Below are 21,645 nucleotides of genomic sequence, written 5' to 3' on the forward strand. Positions count from 1 at the left end.
ATTGAGATAGGATTGGGAAACACCTAGGAAAATGTGTTCACATTCGGAAACTAATTTCAGTTCATCATATAGATAGATAGATAAATATGTAATTTATAAATATATTAAGATGGAACCCCCAGGAGGAGATGACAATAGTAAACCTGGCCTGACCGACCTACTGGCTACAGCTGGATACATTTCCCAAGATCCTTTAGCAATACAACACAATCAAGGTAAATCGATAGATAGATGGATTGGTACATAGATAGATGGATTGATTGATGGATGGACTGGTAGTTAGATTGGTGGTCATTGATTAGGAGAAAGCTCGATGGATAGATAGATAGCTTTTTGAATTGATCAGTAAGAAGGGTATATGAATATAATGATGGCTAGATTGGTAGTAGCAAGAAAGGCGAGGGCTTATGTTCATCCACCCCCCCCCCCCCCCTTCTAATAATAATTTTAATACCCGCAAATACGATATATTACAATTCTTTTATTTTTAGGCAAAGGGCGAAGTTTTCTTGGAGTGAAAACAGAGGTCACTTCTCCAGCCCTCAATACTTCTAGTGGACAGGTACAATTGTTAGGATTCGAACTTTGTCATTAACATAGCTAATTAACAGTTTCACATCATCCCCAGCTTTTTAGCCCGGTCCTTCGGCTCCTTGAGCCGAGCAAAACTGGTTTTAATAATTTTTTATTTAATATCGCCAGAATGCTATACATAATACGATGCGATAAATAACAATTAAAATATTATTTTTTATGTTATTTACCTATTTAAGAAGTAGCTTGAATTTAATTCTAAATTGTTTACCCAAGGATGAACTAAGTGCCGTGTATCCTAACATATCAGCGGATGGTACCATTAAATTTTCTATTGTTTCTCAACCAGAAACACAACACAGAGCCAGGTATGTCATTTGTATGGTCCCTAGGGCCTCTAAACCAGTGGTCTAAAAAATCGGCGTCATTCATTATATTTTTAGAGCAAAACAGTAAAAAACTGAATCATAGAAAGAAAACAAATTAGGAAGTTTCGGTCGAATTTTCATAGTAGCTTTTAATTGGTTAGGTTAGAGCAGGGTAAGAGCTCTCTGCAGGGGCTAGAAATAGGAGAAAGGCTACTTTGGAAATACGACGAAATCCACTACTTAGTTTTCTTTCCATGATCTAAAACACTACAAGGTAGTAGGATAACTATGTTTCTTTTAAATCCTTGTATTTTCAAAACTACATATATTCTGCTATATACATAAATGCAGAAATAAGAATGGAAAAATTTACTGCAATCCTTAAATTATAGATCAAATGTATATTACTATATGTTAAAACTTTTTTAGGTATCAGACTGAGGGTAGTCGTGGTGCTATTAAGGATCGGGCCGGAGCAGGTTTTCCCACAGTCAAGCTAGAAGGATACAGCCACCCTGTCAAGGTACGATGACGTCCTTGTTTTGATTTAGCACAGCTATTCTATTATTAGGGTCGTTCCGTTCGTCTTTAACCGATACATCTTATTGTTAGTTTATGCCTGTTATAATTGTTGCATTAATTTTAAATTTTTCTGCATGATAATTCCTGTAACAGTTTAGAAAGCACAGCAACGATATAATCATTACAGTAAAGCCTGTAGTTCCATTTTCAGCACTTGTTAATGCTTTCTTGAATCTAAGCATCCTGTATTCAATTAATTTTGAATATTTTCGTAGCCAGTTTTTTCAGGTAATTATGAATACCTATTGAATGCGCTGTTACTTTTTATTTGTCAATGTTCGTTTGTCCGTCTTATTTTTAAAGTATCGCTTTAATGGATTTATCATTCTTGTTTTGATCTAGCGAAGCTTATCTATAAATCACTTTGTCTGTTAGTCGGAACGTAATGTTATGTACTTCTGTCAAAAGGTGTTTTTTTTTTATTTGGAGAGATAAGGTTAGTAAAATGTGATCTTGATATCTTAAATGTAAAAACTAGGAAAACATAATCATTATATATTTTATTTATAGCCAATTAAGTACTGTTATTATTATTAATTAGTAATAACTGGACGTAATTTTAGAAAATCTTATTAGGAAATAAATCTATTTAATATCAAAATTTTATTATGTATAATCAAAGTAAATATCGTAATCAACAAGGGTGACAATATTTTAAAAAGCGAATTTTAACAAAGTAGACAGTCGTTCAAACAAACAAAATTTTAACAAAGTTTTCCTAAAACGGGACGGGGTACTGCAGATCAACCGAGCATATAAAATCACACTTTCAACTTATAATTACAAGTTGGAAAAAAATCATTTTGGCCAACTCCTCTACATATTTTCAGTAATTTGGAGCAAGGGCCTAAATAGCTTTTTTCAAATGGGAGGGGGGGGGGGGGTGCGCGAAGCGCTATAGTTTTAACACTTCCAAAAAATATTGATAGTGAGGGGTGTTAATTTGGTAGGGGTTGTGATTCCCCCCCCCCCCCTCCAAACAACCTGCCTCCCCTTGTGTCACTCTCCTGTCAGAGAGTAAAAATTCATAAGACTATAAATAGTACAAAATTTCGTATGTTTTGAAGAGAAAAAGAGAGAAATATCAGGGGTAAAGATATATGGTATGAAATAATAATATTTTTAATTAGAAATATTTGATCGCTAAATATCGTATATTACTGTAGGGAGATTCATATAAGAATTAGGTTTAACTATATCCTGACTTGGATTTTTATGATTTTTTTATGATACCAGCTTAAAAATGATTAGAGATTATAATGAAATAAATAAATAAGTAAAGTTTTACATTCAGTGAGACTTTGTTCTTTTCTTTAAATATATATTTCTATACTCTTAAAAGTTATTTATCGTATCGTATTATAGACAGCTTTCCGCAGATATTAAAATGAAAAATAGGATTAAATGAAGTTTTGCTAGCCCCGAATGGCCGAAGGCCTGGTCTAAAAAAACTGGTTTCGAAGCAATAATGTGCCAGATGTTAAGTAAAAGGTTGGTTTGAATATTAAAAACCAAGTGTAGCTTATCCATACCTAGAAAATGTCAGCTAGTCTTTTAGTTGAATTACTGCATCTGCTTTGTTTACCGGCAGATTTTAAACACATGTTTTAAAAAAGTTAAATTACCGGCGATTTTTTTACATTATCTGTCATACAATATTTTAATAATCGTAAAAAATGTTATATCTTTATGATAGGTTCGCTAACTTTTGATATAGTCGAACTTGTTTTTATAATTATATATTTTCATAGAATATTTTCTCTATCTAATGTTAATAAGAAAATTTCTCTATTTTATTGTTTGTGTACTTTTAACAAATATATATTAATAACATTTTTGGTTTTAAAAGAAAAATTCGGTATAGTCCTTTCCACGACATCCCTCCATAAGGAGCGATTCTTCGTATTTTTGGAGATGCGATCCTCAATTTTCAAATTCTTTGAACGTACATATGAGACTTTTACAGAAATGCTTCGCATCCACAACTATCTATCTATGCTTGATATAAAATCAACACTATATAGATCATATTATGAACCTTTGATTGACACGTGCCCTGCAATTAACTAGTAGCACTCAGGGGCAAGACACAATTACTTTAGCTAGGCCCAAGGCATTATTTGTATCAATTTATGCATTCATAGGCCTGTTTCTACCTATATGACACCATATATAGGTAACGAAAGCCTATTCATGGTAATCTGTATGTGATTTGCTAATAGTATATGTTTATTAAAGATATTATGTTTATAGTTAATGTAATCATATAAACATCCAGTACATATATGTATGCCTACAACTATGCCTGATTTACGTCACATATTAACACACAGATATTTAATTGCACAGACAAACACTAAAATCCTGGTCCAGAGCTAATGTTATAGCATGTACCTCTTGAATTTATTCAGTTATTTACTAACTCTCCTACCATCAACTTCTCTTTCTGGCTTTAAAAAGGTAATGACTTAGTTGTTTGGCATGCATTGTAGTTTAAATTTAGGCCCCTTAGTACTTAGCATGAATTGAGCTCAGGCCTTATGTTAGAACTCTAACACTTAGCACAATTCACTGCTTGGGACTTAGGGCACATTTCTGTCCTACTCTACTTATAATTTTAACACTTATCCTGTAAATATTTTCATACTTAACTTATGCACTTGTAATATAAATACACTTTATAAAAACATTTTCCTTCCTTAATACTTAATATACTTATATAATTCTGATCGAATATCAAAACCAACCATTTATTCTTAGGTTAAAGCAACATAATACTTCGCGTGGGTCTTTTGTTGAGCTTCCACCAGCTCAACCAAATTCGTATTATACTTGTGGGAATAGAGGGTTAAGCATTCTAAACAAACGAACCGACGATGAGAGTGTCTATGTGTATTGCATTAAAATTAGGTTTTAGTAGTACTCATAGAAGAGCGGTCTCCATACCTAAATATGGACAAACGCCCCATTCGCACACACAATGGTGCAACTTACCGGTTGTATCTTAGGAAAATTTTACTTCATAAATTTTTTTTTCTTTTTTTCCTTACCGTACCCGAACCGCCTAAGGCAGGTATTTTTACCAAAATCGAATAATTGTAGCTATGGCAAAATCGGATTTACCAAAACCTGTGATACTATTTGAGAGCAAGGTTAGGACTATGAGGCGTTTGAAGAGATAGGGACTGAAAGGCACGACACAAATGCAATTGAGAGCCTCGTGTACGAGCAGTTGCACTAGCTGACACTCTAGAGGCCCTAGAGAATGCTAGCATATTTGTGGCCATTGGTCGCCGCCCTATAAGGACACTCGCACTGGTTGACACTCTAGAGGCCCTAGAGAATACCAGCACACCGGCACCTCCATGTCCGCCTCTCTTTAGTAAAACACTTGGGTTGGAATAATCTATGATTGAGCTATGTGCAAAATTTTGATTTCTGGACTTAGTCAGAATTTTGAAATTTAGGAGTTGTACTAGGTGGCGGAGTATATATATAAATCTTCGGACTTAGTATGATTTTTACTTATTCGAAAATTCTCTAAGTGTTGAAATACTTGAATCTTTGATACTTAAACCAGAACTTATTAAGAATCAAGCATGGAGTAACTTTTCATTTATAAGCTATCAAAATACTATTTGTAAAGGACCATTTTGAACTGCCTTATTAAATGAAAACTTAGGAGCAAATCCTATAGAACACGGGAAACGCTGTTAGTTGGGATACATATTGTCTTTGGAGCCATGTTTCTGAAACAATATGCCGAAAGCAGTTAGTACTCTTGAGTCGTAGTAAAGGGCCAAAAGATTATTACAAACTTGTAGCATTTATACACAAGTTAAACTGTACTAATACTTTGGTGCCGTTAGAACCGATTTTCTGAGATTTGCACTTACTTATACATGCCTAGGACTTATATTCTTAATGCAATTCTGATTTATATGCGGATGTATCAAAATAATTATCGCCTCTAAAATTCTGAGTTAAACAAAATATTTCAAAGTCTCAAAGATATTCTCAACATCGATCGGTTGGAATGATATAAGTGTAGACAAATTGCTATATGCAATCAGAGAAATAATTCCTGAGACTCTGAGCAAAATATTCCACTTTTGGACTTAGCACCGTTTCTATTTCTTTTGTTACAGAGAGAATCTCGAATTTCTGGACTTATAGTAATTTTTATGAAATTGTGAACTTGGTTGGAAATTTACCAAAAATTTCGGACTTGTAATAATTACGATTTTTCCAACTAGATTAACAAATTTCATTTTCCACACTTAAAAGAAAATTTTGTCTTAGAGTATTTTTGTCTTAGCCAAAATATTCCAATTATGGACTTAGAGAGATTCTACTTCTTTTGGTGAAGGATAATTCTAACACTCTAATACTTTATAAATTTTAAAATCCTTAACTTAGCGAGATTTGCATTTAGTCAAAATATTCCAATAATGGACTTAGAGCGATTCTACTTCTTTTGACTTATAGGCAATCTCTAAAGTAGCTTTGTGAATGAACTGTTAGGAAATTTCATCTCGGACAAAATATTCCACGTCTGGACTTAGAGTAATTCTATTTCTTTTGTCTCAAGAAAATTCCACTATTTTTGTACTTAGCATGATTTCATTGAAAGATTTTTGGACTTAGTCAAAATTCACTGATTTTGTACTTGGTATAATTTTAAAAAAAAAATTTTTTTTTGACTTAGTCAAAATTTGCTAACTTTTGTACTTAAGATAATCTTTGATTTTTCCTAGGCCAAAATTTATTGATTTTGTACTTAGAATAATTTCATTAGAAACTTTTTGGACTTAGTCAAAATTTTCCAACTTTGGACTTAGAGTGATTCTATTTTATTTTGACTTAGAAAGTTTTTAATTCAATCTTAACTTAGAAAATCTTTTGTTTGTATGTTCCTTACAAACACATACATAGATACAATAAACAGTTCACTCATCAATAAGTAGGACATGAAAACTAAATTTTTACTCACTTTGCTAATGCTAACATTTCTATTTCATGTACCACCAGGATTCAGCAGTGAAAGTGAAGACAAGTTAATTACTAGTGATAGTGACCATTAGTGATATAAAAGTATAGTCAACAATATAGGCCCTATATGTACTGAATAGCACACTTTAAGAGACAAAGTTCTATACACCAAACGCAGCAGGAGGTTGCAGCAGCCTACCTTGGGAGAGTAGGACGTCTCTAAAAGAAGTAGCAGAAGTACTACGGAAAAGTACCCTACTGTCTTTAAAAATCCGGAATCATAAAATTTTATATCGAGAAACGTATGTTTACTTAGGCTTACTAGCACATAGACTATAACCAAGTAACATAAAAGTGTGTCTACATATAGCCCAGAATTTTTATAACCTAACAAATTACTTTTAGATAAGTTAGAAAAAAGGTGCACTAAAATCAGTCAGATTAGTTTTCAGAAAAAGAAGAATAAGTATTGCTTAATTCAAAGTTGATAGGCTCCTTTGAAGTTTGATTGACAACCTCCACATTCTAGGTTGGCCACCCAGTGTAGGATCTCACACTTCCTCAGAGTAAACTTGCACTTGAATATTGTAATACTACTAATTATAATTAGATTACATCCGGTCAGATAATTTTGAAAACAATCTCTACATATATAAATATAGGAATATCTAAATTGTATATCCCACTACAGTTATAAGAATTGAAGTCATAAGTGAAGCCCCAATTTTGCGCAAATTACGTTATAGGATTGTAAGGAAACCCCTAATACAACTATAAGTAAGAGGTGGCGAGATCTTTGACATTCAGGCAAAATTGTTGCAATATTATTAGAATATAGACGATCCTTTGGGAGTGAACCTTAGTAAGTTATATTCATAATAGCCTTACAGGAATAAGTAGATCGTAAGCTATAAACACATATCCTTGGAGTGAAGTAAGAGTTCAACAAGGATTATAAATTGCTGTTTCTTTTCTCGACAACCATAATTTGCTAGGAAAGTCGACTCCTGAGCAAACTAAAAGTTAATTTGTGATAGTATATAAGCATACCCAAATTAACTCCGCTGCAAACATTACTTAACTTAATAACCAATTTGAATAGCTAACTAGCTCAAATTGACTCCATAAATAAAACTATATAAAAGTTAAGTAGGAGTGTTTCTACAGTTGAGCCTAATTAAGGATAAGGGTGCATTAGCGCACATCTTTAGAATATCAATCAAAAGCTCACACGTACGTATATACGACGTAGAAACAACTATAGGTGAAGCATATATCATACCCATCTATAGCTAAACACAAGTTAAAGCAATAACTATACCCATTATTTGTAATCATCTCGAACTTCCGCTATTTTTATCATAAAAATAGTACAACATTCCACTGGCATCTAAAAAGAACTTACAATTAGTTCTAAGACTTTACAACTGTTATCATGTCATCTGCCCGCAAGCAAGGCCAGCAGGATGATGAAGCTGGTAAGGAAACCACTCCTTGTCGGGGACGCTCGACAACACCTGGTATGAACACCCCTTCAGCTACTACAGACATTAGAGACTCCGATGCTTATGAGGAAATACAAATATCTAACTTAGAAGAGTCAGAACAAATTGACAACAGGAATATGAGCCCTGAGGTGAATGCGATATCTCTGGCCTCACTAGCAACACAAGCTAACTTATCAGACTCATGGAAAACTGTTTCCCACAGGCGGACAAGAGTAGCAGAACCAGCAGAAGAACTTCTACTCTCGCAGAAACTGAACACAATACAACTTGGTAGACCTAATACGAGTGGCTCACTTGAAGTTGGAAGGCATCTCTGCACAAACTGTACAACGAGTATAGAACACAAGAGAATCCACACCACCAACACTTCGAAATCTAAAGAGAGAAGAGCTAACTATAGAGACAGACAAGTTGCCAAAATAGAGGCCATCTCAAATTATCATAGACGAAAATCCACCGTTAAAGAAATGGCTACAAAGTCACCCAATCCCAAACCTCATCACAGGGATAACAGGGACAGGCATTCTCAGAGGAATACCAAACGGGATTATCAGGCTTCTTATAGGTTATCACCTGGACGCTACTGTGTAGCGTGTGGACAATATTCTCATGACATATCTGATGGATGCAGATTACTATGTGATGATACAGGGCGATTATACCCAACTGTAATGACATCAGCTTTCTGTACAAACTGTTATAAGACATATGGTAAAGAGTTATACCATTCTCGACACTTATGTCCTGGAAGGCCAGCCATGATGGAATTATACCATAGTGGTAAGGTGAGACCTAGTGGTGTCTTCAGGCAAACATATGAAGACTGGGCTAAAGCCAATGCTGAGGAATCATCTAAAGATTGTAACCTCAGTGGAATCACAGCTGCCACAGCAGAAATAGTTCCCAATGAGCCTAAAGATCAAGTAGGAGATAACACTACACCAGCAAAAGAGGAAGAAAGAAAATTGTACCTTCATTGCTCTGGTTGTATGCCAGAAGAAATAGATTGTAAATATGACTATGATGTACGCATGACAGCTTTACTTGACTCAACAACAGATAAAAATATCATATCAGCCAGGTACTATAGCAAGTTGTTCGGTATAGTAATGAACGATGATGAAAATCAGCTGGAAGAAAGTCATGATCTACCAGTTACACGTGCAGATCACAAGATCCCCGAACCCAGAGAAGTAACTCTCATGATTCGCCCCACATCATTCTCAAGCCGTCACTATCCAATTCCCTTCTCAATTGTAGCTGAAAACCATGAGGATGTCGCACCTATGATAATTGGACTAAATGGTATTAGAAGCCTACAGCTAACATGGACGCCTGTCACAGACAAATACCGGTTAGCACCGTGTTTGTATTCTATTCTTCACCCTGAAGGACCGCTGAGCAGTATCTTCTGTTCTGAACTTGAGCTCCAGCTCTGTACAGGAGTAGTTAAAAAGATCAAAGCTAAAGAAACCCAAGTGATAGTAATGAATATCAACCACTTTTTCAACCTAGCACCTGGAACACAAGTAATCCTCAGCGACGATCATATTTCAAACGAAAATGCAGGCATCAAAATCTTACCTGGACAAACACAACTCATTATCAATGATGATGGACAACTCAGTGGCAGAGCCTTAATAATCAACAACTCCGATCACACTATCACCAACACAGTTATCACTGGTTACATAGAGTCCAGCGACCAATCTATTGTCAGAGAGGTAGTCGTTGATTTTGACTTCTCAGGATCATTCATATATGGACTACCTATGCTACCAGAAGTAGACGAATCTGATGACGAATTGGATCAACTTGCCATAGCACGAAACACGCCAGCTATTAATTAGATCACTCTAGTTACTAGTAGCCAACCCAATGACACTCTTATACCAATCTGAAACACAAAATCAATTATTACATTGATTAACTTATTAAGCTGATATATACACTTTAATTCATACAGCTGTCAAACAGGGCACTCACATATCATGAGTGATCTTAATCTGATTATCATCTTAATGCTAAATAAAACTCCAGTCTCATCTACTCCTGAATACAGTAAACTCATTGAACATATAGATGATGATGTAGAAATTAGGTTAAGGTGTATGGTCAAGATTGAAAATTTCACACAATACTTTTCACAAAAAAAAAGAGAGAGAGAGACTTGAATAATAATATAGCTGATATTTTATAGCATAATTCTAAAATCTTCATACATTCACGTGTAGACAAAAGAAAAGATCCTGAACAATCAACAGTGCCAAAATACCACTGGGACTTTGTCTAAAAGACTATTATTACTTGTGAAGCAAACTTTACACTAAAACTCACCCTAAGACAGACAAGACAAAATTGTAAAACAAAAATATATATTAAGGACATGACCTAGACTGTACACTCCACCCCAGGAGCCCAGTATACTTAGGGAGCATCATTAGATTGATTGAACTATTTAAAAAAAAACGAAGTCAGAATTACTGAACATATATTTTGAATATTCTGAAGAAAGTTGTGGAGAATACGCACATAAAAGAAAATTTAGTTTGAGAAAATTTCACTTACCTTGAAAAGCTGTAACTTTTCCTTGGTTCTAGATTTACATGTCTATTGCAGTACAAATTGAAAACAAGCATAGCAGTTTTCAAAAGATATATGGACTTACAGTTTTACAAAAAAAACTTTTTATGCGCATATTCACAACAATAGGCATAAATGAACCAATAGCACATTCGAACTCACTTATACCTTCGGGTTGGATGAACTTTTGTCTCAATCCTAGCACAACGGTGAAACTTAGAGGACACTATGAAAGTTTGGCAATTGGACCAATTTTGGTAGAATTAACTAGCACATTGACATGTAAAATAACCCTGTCAAATAAAGCTAGTACCACCTCTAGCTTTTATGTAATAGTCTTATTATAAACTGCAGTATTAGAACTCACAAACCACTTTTACCACCTGATCTAATCTTTATATAAGCATACAATACTATATCACCCCTGGTGATAAGATACCAAACTTATCATTGCATTTGCAAGCAAGGAAAAACAGTATTGAATCGCTTGAATTTAAATTTTGATCACCTCGAAAACCCTATGAATTATAATTCCCAATTAACCTTGCAGTTAATATTAAGTCTAAGAAACACATCTCGGACACTTAACCCATCAGCCTTTAATAATGACTGAAATATATGCCCAAAACCGTATTGCGACAAAGGTATGTCCAATTTGTATATAATAGTGATAAAGACAAAATTGATTAAGGTCTGTACGAACAAAACTATACTTTTCATACTTTTATTATGAAAACACAATAACAGTATATATTGTGATATGCCACAATTTCACCCATCAATGATTTTATTTAAAGATCTAGAAATTAAGCAAAAACCGTTGCCTACTCTTAAAGAAAATTTCAGTCAAAACAAAATTAAGTTTTTCTTTCTTGCATATTGTACTCAGACTTCTTTAAAACTTTAAAACTTAAAGCGAAAATTCCTTCAGAACTATAATATAACCCAAATACCAATGCATCTTGTCAACAAATGAATAACAGGTATTTTACAATTCTAACCAAATAGATTTGAGCTGTTATAACAACAACACAACTAATAATAATGCCATAAAATATTTAAAGTTATAAACCATATGAACTAATTATAGCTCATACTATAAGAAGGGAACACTTTTGCTCTTCTTTCCTTACGCAATATTATATGCTTACGCAATTTTTGATAAAACAGGGATATTTAAAAGTTTAAATAATAAAACTCCCCTATATCTATTTTAAAAAAGATGCCAAAACATGTTTTAATTGCTAAATATTAAAAATAAAATTACAACTAAAAATCACAAAAAAAAATATATATATAAAAGTAAACTTACAGAAAATTCATGGAATTAACTAAATACTTTCCACGTGAGACCAATCCTAATATCACACATACCCTCTCACATATTAATAAATTGCAAGTGTTCAAAATAAACATGGTTGAAAGGAGATCTGATATAAATACAGACAAGTTAAATACCCTTTCAAAATTAAAGAGTTTCAAACCAATTGGCTAATATTTTGACACTTTCATAGAGAATACAAAAGAGTAATTATAAAGTCTTACAATAAAGTCATGGACTAAAAGATAACTAACTAAGCGAGACGCTTCCGCTTACAAGTTTGGCCAAAGCAAAAATCTGCGACAAAAAAAAATAAAATATGTGCACAAGTCATTCCTTTACGCACAAATAAGCAACATAATGACTATCATCATAACAAAACGCAAACTTAATTAATACAAAGCCTATAATTCGGCACACGTACAGAATTCATATCCATAAAACGTTAAACATAAATTATAATATCAGATTTCGAGAGATATAAATCAAATCCAATAACAATCACTTGCATTTCCGTTTACCCTGTAAACTCGGGAACAATATAATAGCATGTTATTCTAATCTAATAACAGAGATATCATAATTTATGTAGAATTTTCCCACTCAAGGTTATATATCCAGTGGTAAAATTTACGTCTTCTCTCTTGACAGGGGGAGACCAACCATATACAATACATGTCGACTAAATAAGTCGATCCCTTCGAAAATATTTATACACAAAAATATATAATAAAAGGAAAATTGTATATGTATAAGTTTTGAATCTGTATAATCTAAACAGAGTCAAACGAGTAATACAAACTGTACAATTATACGCATGTCACTGCGTAACCCAATATATACAAAATTGAGTTAAAAGTTAAAATATCTAATACTTTTGTGTAAATCACGCAAGCATAAAAACATTATTAGACAACCTATATATAAATGCCTTGAATTGAGATGAACTTGATTAGTTATTAAGCTTATAACCAATCTACATACAAAAAAAAAATATGTCAAAAACTTTAATTATAGTTAGAAACCGGAAACGCCCACTCAGGATCTAGCAGTAGCGAAAGTGGGATAATAAATAGACTTTGGAAAAATAAGTCAGTTTATCATAGAACTCCAAGCAGTGAAGACCTTAACTATTAGTGTAAGTGTACCAGTCAGAAAAATAGCTTTTGATTGTGGATATAAGCATCTAGTAAATAAACTTAACTGTTTAACAATGTATTCTAAGATAATATTAATAATACTAAGTATGTACTACTATAGTACAACAGCAGACACAATGACAGACTTGATACCCACTCACTATCAAAGTGGAGAATATATAGGCTACACAGCTGTAGCAATTCGATCCATTCAAGTTGATATATCTGTAGACAATACAGCGCCTGAAATAGCAATCTATGATGGCCTGAAGAATCAAGTAGACATTAGCTACGACGGACGCACATTCACTTCAGCACAAACTAAACTTATAGGCAAGTTATATACCAAAAAGATTAAGGACTTGCTTAATGAAGTAATAAAACTTATTCGCAACATCAAGGAAGCTATTGAAACCATAACTCCTTTAATAAGTTCTAACCGCATTGAAGTGACTAATAACGTAAATAAGCTTTCTTATAAGCTAGATCATGATAAGTTTGACTTTACACAGTTATTGCTTGCGGAGATAGTACCACAAATTGTAAGTGGTATAATCCTTCATGCCAAAGCAGCTAACTTTGTGCAAACAGCAGAATACTCTTATGTTGATAGCTTGAGCAACTTAGCCATCACGAACTTAGAAGATCTTAAAGCAGACTTGAACTTCAGACTTACTCTAATTCAAGATCTTGCAAAGACAGACATCACAGACTCTATTAAAACTTTTGTAAGGCAAGAACTTAACTTGGACCATACTCATAATCTTGGATTGGAAGTCCAAAGTCGTTTAAGTGGTGGTACCACATCATTCACCACCATCCTATCCATGGAATTAAGTTCTGAGCCAATAAAAATCTACAGATACGCACCAATTCCTTTTGATGAGTGCTATATCGATTCCATTTATTACTTAGATAAAACCAAAAGAGTTTACAGACAATCTTATTATAACGCTTATCTACCGGTTGAAGCTGACCAGTGCCTTAAAGGACTACTTAGCGTTAATGAAACATTGATAACCAAGCACTGCCCTTTGGCAAAACAGACTTATCCCTACACTCATGTGCAAGATGGAATTGTCTTTACTAGCTTGAGCGAAAATACTAATCGCAGTTTAGAGAATGCATCAATAACTATTACATCCACTCCTTTTATTATAACAGGAGGATCATATAATCTCACATTAGGAGATACAATAGCACAGTTCGCATTAGGATATGACCGACAGACCACGGCACGAACTTTACCATTTGCGTCAGAAGCACTGTGCCCACCAAAACCTAAAGAACCGTTGACCATTAGAACTATCTTCGCTCATATAGAAGAAATAGCTATATACGTATCAATAACAATTATCATGGTTATAATATTAGACAGGATCACTACATTCCTAGTCAGACTCTTGAAAAGAATATTAAGAGCATTTCAGAGGAGCTTGCGTATACGCGGTAGAACGCTTGTCCCTCAACGACCAGACGCACATCATCATAACCTAACGGTAATCTACGGCCGGAGAGGTCACCCCGCCGCGCATACCGCTAGTTATCGACCTAGAAACTCAAACAGAATAGTTAGATAAATATACAAGTTAACATGTTTCCTATGACTTAACTTCTAAGGCATTCAGATGGAAAGACTAACGGACATTCCCAATGATATAAAAGACCTTGCCAAACGGGAAAATATAATACTCTCGTAGTTACCTATACAATATTGTACTTGTATTCTTGTATGTTTCTTATAAAAATCTCCACGTTATTATTATATGAGTTATCTAAAAGGGTAATGATAGAAATGGTAAGAAAATAAACCACATATATAGTAACTATGATACCAAAAGAACATAGTAGGTAATATTATTACTCATTTTTAATTGTTATAAAATAAGCAAGCTTTAAAACTAAGCTAAACGCTTCCTAAAGGTAACAATTTAATTTAATTATTATCACTATTAACGTGACAAACAAACAAGTAACGCTTATAGAGTAAGCTACGTAATTTTATACAACATATATTAAACCAGTAATTAACAAGTTATGTATGTTACTTAAAAATCTCTATATTTATTTTAACAAAAGTAGATAATCTTTAGAAAAGGTATAAAAATTTTGACAAATATTTCTCTTTGGTGAAAATTATAAAGTTAAGACAATTTCGAAAACAGAATATAAACTTTCATTTAACAAAAATCTTTGAAAAACAAAATTGTGATAATAAGAAAGATTTCTGACAAGTTTTAACAAATTTAGTTAACATTTTTTTGGACTTAAGCTGTATATTGGCACATAAGAAAAATTCCGAGATCATTAAAAATAATTGAGCAATAAATGCAAAAACTTATATATATATATATATAGGCACACCGCCTATCAACGACTCTACTTGAATTAGGAAAATTCTATTTAGTGGAAATAAAAAAAAAAACTTTAGATTTAACCTTAATGACAGACCTAAGAAAATTTTACCCCGAAACTTAAGTTTTACGGTTATTGTAGTAAGAATTAAAGGGATGTAAAGTTCTATAGTTTTGAAGAGGAATGATATATATTCTAAACCTTAATAAGTTAAATAATCTTCCTTAATGAAATTACCCGATCCATGAAACTACTTTAATTGCTCAAATATTAAAATTTACAAACAGTCTTTACATATCTCTCTTACAAGTACTTGAATACGCATATTTGGATAGCTTTGGCTAATGTCAGTCCTTCAGTTTACTTAAGATATTGATTACAAAAAATATATGCTATTTACAGGTCCTATATATATATCACAGCACAATTAAAATTCACGATTAATGCACAGGGATGGATATAAATGAAAAGATCAGAGAAAAGGTACTGAGGCGCAAGTTCGATTAAATATCTATATACATAACCCTTAAAGCTAACAAGAATGAATAAATTGTGATATAAGGCTGAAATTAAAATTGTAAGTATAATATTGAGGAAAGAAATTTAGTTCAACTAGGACGAAAGTAATTGAGATTACACGTAGTTTTAAATTAGGGGAAAGAAAATACAACCTTATACCAACATTTCCTTACATACTAGGTCCCTTACAAGCTAACATGTAATGGTATAACAAAATAACAATGGTGTAAATTATTTGGTCTTGTACAGTATGAAAGTCATAACGTTTAATATTTTACTGAATAGTAATCACTATTTCGACTAGTTACATAGATTAAGAATTTTGTCACAGGTGTCTGAGCAGTCTTTGTCTAATAAAATTTACAATGTCTATGACCAAGCTAACATTCGCCACTTCAACGCGTACGCTTAGGGCCAGCAGAACCCCGTCGCCGAGGGACACCTTCAGCATCGGACTCCTCTCTGCTGTTATCCGACGAACGCACAATTGAGGTCAGGCTAGCAGTCTCTGAGGCAGTCTCTGGTGGAAGAGATGGGGTAGGAGTCTCGACTGTAAGGCGCAGCCGCTCTAAACCTCCAACCACTCTCTCTGGCAATGGGAACCGAATCTCACTACCCATGGAACCGAACTGGCTGGATGGTATATCGATCTCGAACACGTTCACCAGAGGAAGGGTATTTTCCGCTTCCTAAAATAGGGAAGTAAATATTAGTGAAAATAGAAAATCTTAACAAATAATCAGGGAGAAATATAATAATGTCTACCCATATATATAATTGAGCAGCCTTGATACTTTTAGAAAATTTTTATTAATTCTGCTAAAATCATGATGCTAACCAAGGGAACTGAAATAGCACCATGATTAAAATGACTTATTGTAAATACGCATAGCTAAAGTCACCAACTTCCTTACCTCATGTCACGTAGTTCTGGCGACTAATAATATTAAATGAATGTAGCAAACTTACCGCTGAAAGGTCCGCTGCAGATGGGGAATCAATTCGACTCAAGCATAGGGATGAACTATAGCTGGATCCTTCTGCAGACCCTCCAGAATTGGGTGGGCTAAACCTTAGCATGTTTGTATAGTGTTCCTCCAGATTAACTGAGTTGGTCGCCTAAAATATAATAGATCTTATTAGTTTAATCGCAATACCAACAATGAGTCTAGGAAAATCAGGAAATGAGAATGCCTAAAATCCTGTAAAGCTATATGATTAGGTAGCAATTCAACCCACTTTATACTAGAATTAAAATCTTAGATCGGTTCAAAAATGCTTATGCAACCATACATTTTAAGATTAACATTCTACCAATAAAAGAATTTTAGTTGCAAATACCTCTAGATACGTGTACAAATATGCAGCCTCTTTCTGAAATTTAATAGAAAACTAAAGCATGGATACTTACATGTAAACGCTCTGTTTGATCCACAATCAACGGACGGAAGCCAGGACTTCCCGTCGAGGTTTCCAAGCCCACAGGCACACTTCTTCCAGTAATCCGATCCTCAGTAGCAGACAAACAGTGTACGGCAAACAGGCCAATCCTGGACCTCACTTCCGCTGGAGTCGATGGACTAGCAGAGGGAGCCTAAAACAAAAGGAAAACATTAAAGCCTTGATCTAACATTTAAACCCCAATGAGAAACGTACGGCACGAGCAAACTCTTAATTTTCCCAGAGGGAAATAATATTAGGTTGCTACTTAAGATTTTAGTAAATGTTAACTGGTATCTCAACTTAATTGCGGTAACCGAGCAGATTTCTCTGGCGACATAAAACGACGACAAACGGTGAGCGATATATATGGAAGAGCCGAAAGTCAATGTTGAGGAAGTGAGAATAGGACAGAACAACCATACACCAACATGATGCTTTATTAGACAAAACGGGTGGCTAGAAAAAAAAATTATACAAAACAAAAAAAAGAAATATACAACAGAAGAAAACTCACCTGTGTATCCGACAGAATATCATCAATCTCAGAGGACGCGGCTTCATACATGGTGTCCGACGGCTCCGCAGTTGGCGACATAGCCCCAGCTCTAGTCCTGTTGGTCCTGTTACTGCAGTGGAGAAGCTCAATGGTCCTGACGCCTATGTTTCGGAGGCGCATACATACATCTCTTATCCAGCGAGCCAGCGACCTGTCTGAGGTGTCGTCAATACGTGTAAGAGTCTCAAGCCCTACAGCGCCGAAGAAGACCACTATAAGAGCACATGAAAACAAGGCTAAACCCAACAACATGTTAATTAAGCCATCCATGTTGAAGGTGTCCAGACTCGTCTTCTGGTCTCTCCCCAACTCGGCAGACCCAGAATCACCTCCGGCAACATCGTCACCAATGTCACCGCAGGAGTTCTGCATCACCGAATTGAGGAGAGACCAGATGATTTGTATCGTTCTACTAAGCATCAGTGAGAGATGCTCGTTGCCGAACATCTCCCCTTGATCCCTTTCGGACTCTACAGTACTTGTGCCCCCATAGTCATCGACATCAGCAAGGCTTGGCATCCCAGACTGGTCGCTGTACACTGAACTCGAGTCGTCTAAGGAATTTTCAAGAAACGAGGAATTGGCGAGAGTGGCCGCAGCCGCCCTCATTGATTCCTCGAATCTCTCCTTAATATTCTGATGCGCGTCCAGGCTGTCAGGCACATACATTATGAGCGAATGTAAATTTAAAATAGAGGACTAGTGATTCTGAAAGGCAATATAGTAAAGTTAATTTTATGAAAAAGACTGTACACACGAATATTTTTGTATTTTAAGCAACTATGGTTGAACCTCCTAACCATTAAAACTTTGATTTATCATCTAAAAGTAAAATTCTTTAAATTAAAGAATATGTAATTAATTTTACATGATTCAATGCTTGAAAATAGCTATAGTTAAGCTATTCAAACATTAAAAACTTTATTTTATTAGATTCAATTAAGTTAAAGAATATGTAATTAATCTTACATGACTCAACGCTTGAAAATAGCTATCGTTAAGCTATTTAAACATTAAAACTTTGTTTTATTAGATTCAATTAAGTTAAAGAATATGTAATTAATTTTGCATGATTCAACGCTTAAAAATAGCTACCGCTGAGCTATCAAAAACATATTCATTATGATGTATCAAGCAATTAAAAACTTATGTACTAGCTAAATCTGAATATCTTCAATGATGTTTTAAAAAAAAAACACTTTAGATAAAGCTAGCTAAATATAATTTTTGTAAGCGATCATTTTTTTATATAATATGGTTGAGTTACTCGTAACGTAAATAATCTATCAATTAACGTCATTATAATTGAATTACGTAAAAAAGAAAATCTTATTTTAAAACCTATAGTAAAAAATTGTTTTAGAAAATTTGAATCAGGACACAAATAAGTTTTGATTATACAAAGGGGACGCTGTAATCAAAAGTTAAAACAAGTAGAATGATGGAATATATCTGTGTCATTATAAGTTTTGTTTACGATGAACGAATTTAACTTTTGCAGACGGGAAACGTAACCAAAACAAGGTACGTCAATTTACTTGCTGACTCAGATATGTCCTATCAAAACTACAAATATTATATAGAACAAAATTGTCATATATTGAAGATGTACCCATATTGCTTCAAACCCACTTTCGTTTAAAAATACAGTGATAAAGGTCTTATCGACGAAGAAATATAAGATTCTTGGGTCTTAAATAATGGCTAACGAATGCAATAATGAGCACATCAACAATCTATAACATGAAAACATTCCTATAAAACAAACGGGTTACTATATTTTATCACTTTTATATAAATTCTCTTGGAATTTAGCGGTAAAATTAAACACTCGAACGCAAGCTCCGCTCGCAAGGACAATTATTATATAAATGAGCATAATTACTGGGCCGCCAGCTTTTTATAACCTCGCTCAAATCCAACCCCTATCACTTTTGACCGCCCAAACATAAACAAAGGGTTGACAACTTATTGTTACGTAAAATTTAATTACGGACGTCGAACGATATATTTTATAGATATTAAGTTTAAAAGGTACACTTAATAGCGACGTAATGTAAGATATTAGTCTTTAAAATGATTAAAATTTATTCATGTTAAAAATAATATAAATACGGCTAATACCAACAATGGTATAAACCATATGTACATATACAAAATATACAAACAAAGGGTTACCAACTTTTGTTAGTAAAATCTTATATTTTTTTACATATATACGAGTAATGTAACCAAAGAAAATAATACGATATGTAAATACTAATTGTACTTATACATTTTTATATAAAATATTGTTTATATTCAGGAAACAGTTATATTTAACAGAAATAGAGATAACTAACCAATCCATTATAGGTCTATCTTTAACGAAAGAATTTCTAGAATATCCCAGGGATAAAAGGATTAATAAAAGATTATTAAAACTTCTTTTGTTTAGATTACCATAGCCAGGATACCCCAAGGAACCGGTTGGAGCACGCGCACTAACTCTTTTTAGGATCTACCATGGACCAGCCTGGAGATAACCTAGATGATCATGGAGTATTGGAGCCCTACCACCACCCTACCTTGGACGGATTGCGGTTGTGTTCTTGTCAACACCTTGACACAATAGACGAGAACAACAACATCATCACCACACCTGAGTATGATGGATTCTCAGAGAACCTGTCCATCACCATCAGGAATTTCTTGTTAAATTCAGCCCTGAATACCAGAGAAGATAGTAGAGTGGAGACCGATAGTGACACCAGCTCCAGCAGCACACTATCCCTCTCTACCGATGACCTCAACCAACTCTACTATGACCTGGAAAATCACTCAATCACCTTGGACGAGAATGGGAACGAGGTAGCACAAGTGGACGCCCTTGGCTACATATCTACCTCACCCCCAACCTCAACCTACACTTCGAACGAGAGCACTTCACCACCTAGTTCATCATCAGAAGAAGCTGAACTATCCAGAACAACCAATGCAAAAACATTTATTGATGTGACAAAGTTAGATAAAACTAAACCCCTCAAGAAAAGAATGTATTCTATTTGGGAGGTTTATCATCTTGTATACCCAGCTATGAAGATACGCAAATCATACTTCCTTAATGGAAAGCGTATTTAACTTAGCTTGGAATACATTTATAGTTTATTATATATGCCTATATACTGGGACTACTAAACTTTTTCTTTTTCTCTTTTTTCTTTTTTAACAACTTACCCCCATTGGAGATGCGATCCTCAATTTTCAAATTCTTTGAACGTACATATGAGACTTTTACAGAAATGCTTCGCATCCACAACTATCTATCTATGCTTGATATAAAATCAACACTATATAGATCATATTATGAACCTTTGATTGACACGTGCCCTGCAATTAACTAGTAGCACTCAGGGGCAAGACACAATTACTTTAGCTAGGCCCAAGGCATTATTTGTATCAATTTATGCATTCATAGGCCTGTTTCTACCTATATGACACCATATATAGGTAACGAAAGCCTATTCATGGTAATCTGTATGTGATTTGCTAATAGTATATGTTTATTAAAGATATTATGTTTATAGTTAATGTAATCATATAAACATCCAGTACATATATGTATGCCTACAACTATGCCTGATTTACGTCACATATTAACACACAGATATTTAATTGCACAGACAAACACTAAAATCCTGGTCCAGAGCTAATGTTATAGCATGTACCTCTTGAATTTATTCAGTTATTTACTAACTCTCCTACC

The 21,645-nt window shown here is 34.1% G+C and overlaps 1 protein-coding gene across 5 annotated transcripts in view; it reads left to right on the forward strand.

Moving 5' to 3' along the window:
- NFAT (nuclear factor of activated T cells 3) overlaps nt 1–21,645 on the forward strand; it is a 109,300-nt gene that overhangs the window by 76,244 nt on the left and 11,411 nt on the right. For all 5 annotated transcript variants that reach the window (XM_080174478.1, XM_080174479.1, XM_080174480.1 and 2 more), the window contains 4 exons: nt 110–215; nt 492–562; nt 811–902; nt 1,332–1,425. In XM_080174478.1, the coding sequence (XP_080030604.1) occupies nt 110–215; nt 492–562; nt 811–902; nt 1,332–1,425 (363 nt within the window). The remainder of the gene's footprint in view (nt 1–109; nt 216–491; nt 563–810; nt 903–1,331; nt 1,426–21,645) is intronic.

The sequence above is a fragment of the Acartia tonsa genome, chromosome 10 (genome assembly GCF_053477335.1).
Source record: "Acartia tonsa isolate MP-2025a chromosome 10, ASM5347733v1, whole genome shotgun sequence".
NCBI classification, from domain to species: domain Eukaryota; kingdom Metazoa; phylum Arthropoda; class Copepoda; order Calanoida; family Acartiidae; genus Acartia; species Acartia tonsa.